The sequence below is a fragment of the Misgurnus anguillicaudatus genome, chromosome 12 (assembly GCF_027580225.2).
Source record: "Misgurnus anguillicaudatus chromosome 12, ASM2758022v2, whole genome shotgun sequence".
In the NCBI taxonomy this organism is placed as follows: domain Eukaryota; kingdom Metazoa; phylum Chordata; class Actinopteri; order Cypriniformes; family Cobitidae; genus Misgurnus; species Misgurnus anguillicaudatus.
The window spans coordinates 9,709,650-9,716,547 of record NC_073348.2 but is presented as its reverse complement, the minus strand read 5'-3'; the positions used below and the strand labels follow the sequence as shown (position 1 = coordinate 9,716,547).

Here is a 6,898-nt window from a genome sequence, read left to right as displayed (position 1 = left end):
ATACTGTATATGCTTCTAATTATTAACATTCATAACATTATTACACATTACTCAAAGTAGTGGTTTCCCGGACAGAGATTATCTTAAGCCAGGACTAGGTCTTAGTTTAATTAGGAAATATAACTAGTCCTTGTGTGAATTTTCAGGCGAAACAAAGGGCATTGATGTATTTTTAGATATGTCCATACAAGTTCTTATCAGTTTGGACAGCTCTCACATTTATTTTAGTCTAGGACTAGTTTAATCCCTGTCCAGGAAACTACCCCATAAGTCTTTATATGGAAATGAGACTAAAACTCTGTAGCCAACATAATAGAGACAGAGCGCAGTTATGCTAATTTGAAAACCACGCCCAGCGGGGGAGAAACAATCCAACCATCTCCATTGACTCTGCATTGCGAGAGGCCGCCTCCTTGTCATCTCTGGCCCACAACAAAAAACTAAACAATGCCCAAAAGCTGCTGTGTGACAAGATGCACAGCCAACAAGCCAAAAAACCCAGAAATAAATTTTTATAAGCTGTTGAGCCATAAAACCCAGCCATTAAGGAAATAAGTGGATCGCCAACTACGTTTCCCCCTAGTGTGCGCAGTTCTACTAATAGGAGTACTATGAAAAGTTGCATGTTTCCACTTTTGTGTCTTTAAACGCTTGTTTTTTTGGGGTCGACAGCTTATAAAAACTTATTTCTGTCCTTCTCTGCCTGCCGGGTGCACATCCCGTCACACACAGCAGCCCTTAGGCATTATTCCGTTCCTGCTATAAGCCCGAAATGCCAAGGAGGCAGCCCCCCACAACACAAAGCCAACGGAGACAGACGGACTGCTCTCTCCCCGGTGGGCGTGGTTTTCAGGTTATGACGCGGCGTGCTCTGTCTCTGTTTATATTGTTAAATTAGTTTTCATTTATTCTTAGTACAGTATTAAAGAACAGGGGTTTTTAGGTCGCACCTGTCCCAGGGATAAGGTGGGTCGCGCAAAGTCACTTTGCAGTTGTGGTGAATGACAATGACTCGATTTTGATGTGATATACCATCAATTATTTTGATATTTCAATTAAACTTGCATTTCATTAGTAAAATGACAAGGAAAATTAAAACTACTCAATTTTAAAATGGGTAAAATGTGTATTTTTATCATATTTCCATTGAAAAATATGTTGGTGGGCCCCGGTATAGATTATACCTAATTGAATAGGATTGCAAAATAAAAAGTTTGGGAACCACTCTACTGTAATGACATTTTTAAATACATTTCTTTATATAAATATAAAGTTTTACAACATGTACACAGGTTGTTGAGGTTCACCCAGATAAATTTAGAAGTTAGAAACTGCAGTCTTAATGCATAAACATTAAAGTAAAAAAAGAGTCCTGTACTGAAATGAGAGCAATGTATTCTATTCATAGTACTTCTGAAAACCATCTGCATTCATTTATAAAGTAATTAAATGATACAAAAAGCAAAATGTCAATATTTTTCATACTACACGCAGCTAGTTGCATTCTGTCTGATAAAGCGATGTGTTTAAGTAGTGGATGGATCTTTCTCCTCGACATTCAGCACAGTGTCCATAAGGATCCCAGCGTCCTCAAGGCTAACATCTTTAGCCATCAGTAGAGGTTTTCTGGGGTAAGATGTACACAGCGTGTAGATCACAGGATGATACCCAGACTTTTTCATCCAGTCAAGAAGCAGCTAATAAAAATAATAAAAAACACATTAGATTTTTAGCTTCTCTACACTGAACACCGCTCATCAGGAATTACTTACCAGGGAGCTCCAGGTTTTAAGGAATCTCCTGTGGATTGTTCTTCCGCTCGGACATCTGAGGGCTATTTTTACAACCTAAAGAGAATTTAACAAAAACAAAGATTATGACGGATGAAAGTGTGGGAAGATCTTTCTAGAGGTGCTTGTTGTTTGTTTCACTCACTCCAGCAGTGTCCGGCTGAGGCTCATCGGGTAAAACAATCACCTTCAACAAGAGAACAAAATTACTTTTATCTCTTATGCAACACATAACAGATATCCTATTATGTTCCTGTATAGCATTGGTAGAGCACTGTGCTGGCAGCGCAATAGGTCATGGGTTTGATCCCAGGGAACACACACACTGATAAAAATGTATACATTGTAACACACTTTGGATAAAAGCATCTGCCAAATGCATAAATGTATTAAAATGATATATCAGTGTGCATCTTATAGTGTAAGTTTTTTAATTTAAACGTGCCAGTTCACAGTTTCTCACCATCTTTTGTTTCTGGACTTCCTGTTGGATGGGAACTCCAGCAGCGGTCTGCAGTCTCTGCCTCCTTTTGGCTCTCTGAATTGGAGTCTCATTTATATCTACACCACCATCATCATGTGTTTGAGCAGGATGAGACCTGAAACACATCAATATATCACAGATTGACTCATTTGTGACAGTAAAGAAGATCACGACACAGTTCTTCTGATCTTGAATGGAGGTGTCTATTCTGTAGTATTACTCATTCACAAACACATACAGTACAAATGTAGATGTTGTTTGGTGTTGTGTTTCCTCACCCTGAGAGTAAAACCCTGTGTGAGTTTCCACGACTCTCCTGTCATACGATGATAGTGCTCCATTTTCCGCTGGTGTAATGAATTCTGTCTCGGCTTTATCACGGCCTCGGCATAGTCAGATGTCTTAAAAAAATAAACACAATGTGAGAAACAGTATTTTTATTTTTGATATGTATTGTTCTGTAAATGTAACTTTGACTCACATACAGTGGAACAAGTTAAGATGTAAGGCAAACAGATAAGAGAGAGCACATCCTTGTACCTTTTCAGTGTGTTTATTTTGTTGATTTATTCTAACTTGTTCTTGTTTTATTCTGCTAGATTCATGTAACCGACCTGCAAAGATGATGCACAATAAAAATCAAATAGGTTCATTTCTAATAGTGTTATAGAAATATGAAATTAAACATTTGCATAATAAACTCACTGGCTCTAAGTTTTTGACACACATGAGAGAAGAAAGACTTGAGTCTATGGATGATGTAGATCACCAATGTACAGATGGCCAACAGTAGGAGACCATGACTAGCCAACATTAGAACATCATCAATATCTAAAAACACACACACAGTGGAAATATAATGCATCATGATCTGTGCTTTATTTAACTACTACCACTGATAATGTGAGACTCAGATGAGAGAGAGAGCAGAGCAGTTTCATTTGTTTCAAAACAAATATTCTAGTAGGTATGTTGCTAAAATTGAAAAAAGCTTTTAAATGAGACCAAGATCATGTTTATAGGTTCAAGAATAACAAAATACTGGCCATTTGAAACTCGAAAATCATCACTTTATTTTGTCCCATGTTTTCCATTAAAATTCAAGAAAATGTGTGACCGAATCATGAAAATATGAAGTTTTTTGCTATTACTTTTTACATTTTTAAGATATTGACCTGAATCTTTCAAGATAAGCTGTTTGATATATCCTCTATATTCTACTTCTGAAAAGTCAGATATATATATATAAAAAAAAACACTAATTACACCAAATAACACTCTTTATTCAGTCTATATATACAGACATCTACTACATGGCTATACGGCTGCTTCACATTCTTTGTCCATTCAAGCAGATTTTGGTTGAGGTAAAACCACCTGTGGTAGTCGTTCAAATTTATTAAAATTTCGTTCACTTGTAGTTTAGCAATTAAACTAAATGTCTTTACAATTTCAAGATTGTCTTTACTCAACTTCAGCAAAAACAACAAAGATTTTACAAACAACAGACTTTGGCGAGCTTACACGGCCAGTAGTTAAACATGAAAGGTGGTGACTGAAAACGAAAAGGTACCTAACGTTATGCTTCTTCCGGTGATGTTAACAATAAAAACTCAGAAATTTCGCCATCAACAAACCAACAAAGCCTTTATCTTCCACATCAGAAAATCTTGAGTTTCGTTGAACGGAACCAAAAAGTCAGCCGCGAGTCCGCGACAGCGGAGTTAGCAACATACCTACTACAAGTTTATAGGACGATTCCAAGCTGTACATTTACGCTGTTTTTAATCGGGAGGTATGAAGCATTTTTAAAACGACTTGTTATTTTCTTTGTCGAAAGCATTTGCTTAAATAAAATCTGATTTAATTTTACCTATTCTCAAACGTTTCCATGAAATTAAGCAACATCCAGCCAGTACAACTAAACAAACAATACCATTTCTGTTCGACATGTCAGCTACAGTATTTAAACATAACTACAGCTCAGCAAATAAAACGAAAGTAGATTTTCAAAGTAAAAGCCCACAGACCTGAAATGTTAAAATTAATGTTATTGTAAGTATTTAAGGTACCTTACTGGACATCTGTTTTATATCTTTCATCCATCATAAATATAAATGAGAAGGTTATGTTTGCACAAAACATTTCAGCCTCGTTCATCTCTGTTAATTATGCTTTTATGATATGCACTGACAACATAGCAGTGTACAATACATATTAAAAACGACACATTTATAAATAACGCTTTTAAATTAAATATTAAAAACCACAAGTGATTTGACGTCTGACTTTTATTATGAAAACAGATTTTCCGTCCAATGGTTGTTGTCGCTCTGTTAAGCACGCCCAGTTTTTATTCTCATCCAATAGGCGTTTAGTAATGTGTATGATTGACAGCTGTCGTATGCAGGAGAAGATCTGCTGGTGTGATCATCATGGCGGATGAGGTGTCGCGAGCGCTGAGCGCGAAGCCAGGCGGTGACACGATCTTCGGCAAAATCATTCGTAAAGAGATTCCTGCAAACATCATATATGAAGATGATCAGTGCAGATCTGCTCTTCTGATACATTACATGCACATCTGTGATCGCATGCTGCACATTTTCTTGAATGCCGCACTGCGTTTCATTAAAGTTGCACATTTTTATTACAGGACCTGATTCTGTTTAACCGAAACAAAAAGTTATAAACATTATTTGCTGCAAAAATAATGTTTAACTTTTTGTTTCGGTTAAATGTAGGAAATCTGGAAATGTGCCAGGTTTCACATGGCTGCTCGCGCATGTATGAAGTGTCACTTAAGTTACTCGCATGAAAAATAATGTAGTTTACTAGTTTTTACTATACTAACTCCGTAAACTTCATAGATTATATAAATTATAAACACTACTAGTATCTAGGACTTATGGGTGGGCTACTGCTGTCTGTCTTTGTACACAAAATGGGCTTTAATCTGACCAAACTGTAATATACAGTATACAGTAATTCCCTGTAAAGTGTTTTTTTGCTTTTGATCACATATTGTTTTTGTCTGTGTTTGATGATCAGTGCATTGCCTTCCATGATGTGGCTCCTCAGGCCCCTACACATTTCCTGGTGGTACCCAAAAACCCCATCACTCAAATCTCTAAAGTAGAGGATGCAGATAAAGAGGTCAGGATCTCGTATGACTGAAGTTAATGTTTGTGATTTCATCATGGACATAAAATCATGCAGAGGTCTTCTCTTTAAGCATAATATGCAAATCGACTTCAAAAGTAACATAATTAGTCATGTTAGTTTGAAGTCAGACTTTATAAAAAGTACATAAAGAACATGGCTGACTTTTTTCTTTGTATTGATATAGCTTCTAGGACACTTGATGGTTGTTGCTAAGAAGTGTGCCGATCAGATTGGATTACCCAAAGGATATCGACTGGTGCTTAATGAAGGTCCTGATGGTGGTCAATCCGTTTATCACATTCACATTCATGTTTTAGGTGGTCGTCAGATGGGTTGGCCTCCTGGTTAACGTCTCTCTCAGATCAACGTATCATTAGCCAGAACATTACTGAACAATTTATTTGATGCACAGTTAATAAAACATAATTGAAATAAACACAAAGGCAAAGCTAAGCAATAAAGCTGAAACTAAAATGCTCATGTCGGAGGTCTGTTCATTGTTTTTGTATCACTTTTTTATTGTTTGTGTGTAGTTTTCTTTTGTTTTAAGAAAGAAAATGACACAGTTTTAATACAATAAGAGGTAAGCAACAAAGAACCACAAATAAATATTCTTTCTCCCATTTCCTGAATATAATGAATGTGTTACACTGTCCCCCGTTGTCACAGACAAGGGTTATGGCTAGTCCTAGACTAAAACATGTTTGAGCTATCTCAATTGAACATAACTTGCACTGACAGATCTTAAAATTAGTGATGGGAGAAACCAAGCTTTTCGAAACTTCGAATCAATTGCTTCGAAAATTTATTCAGTTTTTCAAAGCAGTTCGAAACACCACACACGCTGGCAACCCCTGCTGGTCAAAATAATGTAAAAGCAGATACGTCCAAACATTTGACACTTTATTTTTTTACAAAGTAATAGCAAGATTTTTATTAAAATATGTAAAAAAAATGAATTGACTTAATTAAGACATAATTAAAAGTGTATTATGTGTTTTTAGTTTTATTTTGGGCAAACAAATGATTAAAACTAACTACCTTTTTAATTATGCACATTTTTGTCATTAAATCTGTCTATAAACAAAAAGTAGACAAAATGGTAGTGTTATTAGTCAGAAGGATAAATGTTTTATGAACCTGCATAAGACCCCTTCAAAGTTTGTAAACATTGAATGACTACCGGGTGCACGCGCAGCATGGGGTCAAACTGTTCATACCATCCAGGCTTTATAATGTAATCTAACAGGGCTGAAAAATGATGACTTACCTCAAATGAAGTGAACACAACAAACACAAGCCTCTTTGATATTTGCATTGTTCCAGTCTGCACGTTAATTGCTTGCAGCTGCAGATGTATTTTTTGTTTTTGTGATTCTGCATGAATCGCGAAAACTTAACGAAAGACCTTGTGCGATTTTCACAATCCACGACGTAAGTAGGCATTTTTGACGATACCGAA

General features: G+C 36.2%; 2 protein-coding genes across 3 annotated transcripts; one reads left to right on the top strand and one right to left on the bottom strand.

The window, feature by feature from the left end:
- Positions 1–1,235: 1,235 nt before the first annotated feature.
- On the bottom strand, positions 1,236–4,290 carry ubxn8 (UBX domain protein 8). 2 transcript variants are annotated; one of them, XM_073873889.1, is made up of 8 exons: positions 4,148–4,290; positions 2,980–3,105; positions 2,815–2,888; positions 2,558–2,675; positions 2,254–2,393; positions 1,936–1,977; positions 1,773–1,847; positions 1,236–1,697 (listed from the first exon to the last, which is right to left on the bottom strand). In XM_073873889.1, exons 1-8 carry the CDS (start codon positions 4,224–4,226, stop codon positions 1,527–1,529), a joined length of 825 nt encoding a protein of 274 aa, XP_073729990.1. In that variant the 5' UTR covers positions 4,227–4,290; the 3' UTR covers positions 1,236–1,526. The 2 variants fall into 2 exon arrangements, with proteins under 2 accessions (XP_073729990.1, XP_073729991.1); XM_073873890.1 differs by lacking the exon at positions 4,148–4,290 and adding an exon at positions 3,848–4,036.
- A 381-nt stretch (positions 4,291–4,671) lies between these two features.
- Positions 4,672–5,914, top strand: hint1 (histidine triad nucleotide binding protein 1). Its single transcript, XM_073873892.1, has 3 exons — positions 4,672–4,824; positions 5,327–5,427; positions 5,621–5,914. The coding sequence occupies exons 1-3, from the start codon at positions 4,710–4,712 to the stop codon at positions 5,783–5,785; spliced, it is 381 nt and encodes a 126-aa protein (XP_073729993.1). The 5' UTR covers positions 4,672–4,709; the 3' UTR covers positions 5,786–5,914.
- Positions 5,915–6,898: the final 984 nt, after the last annotated feature.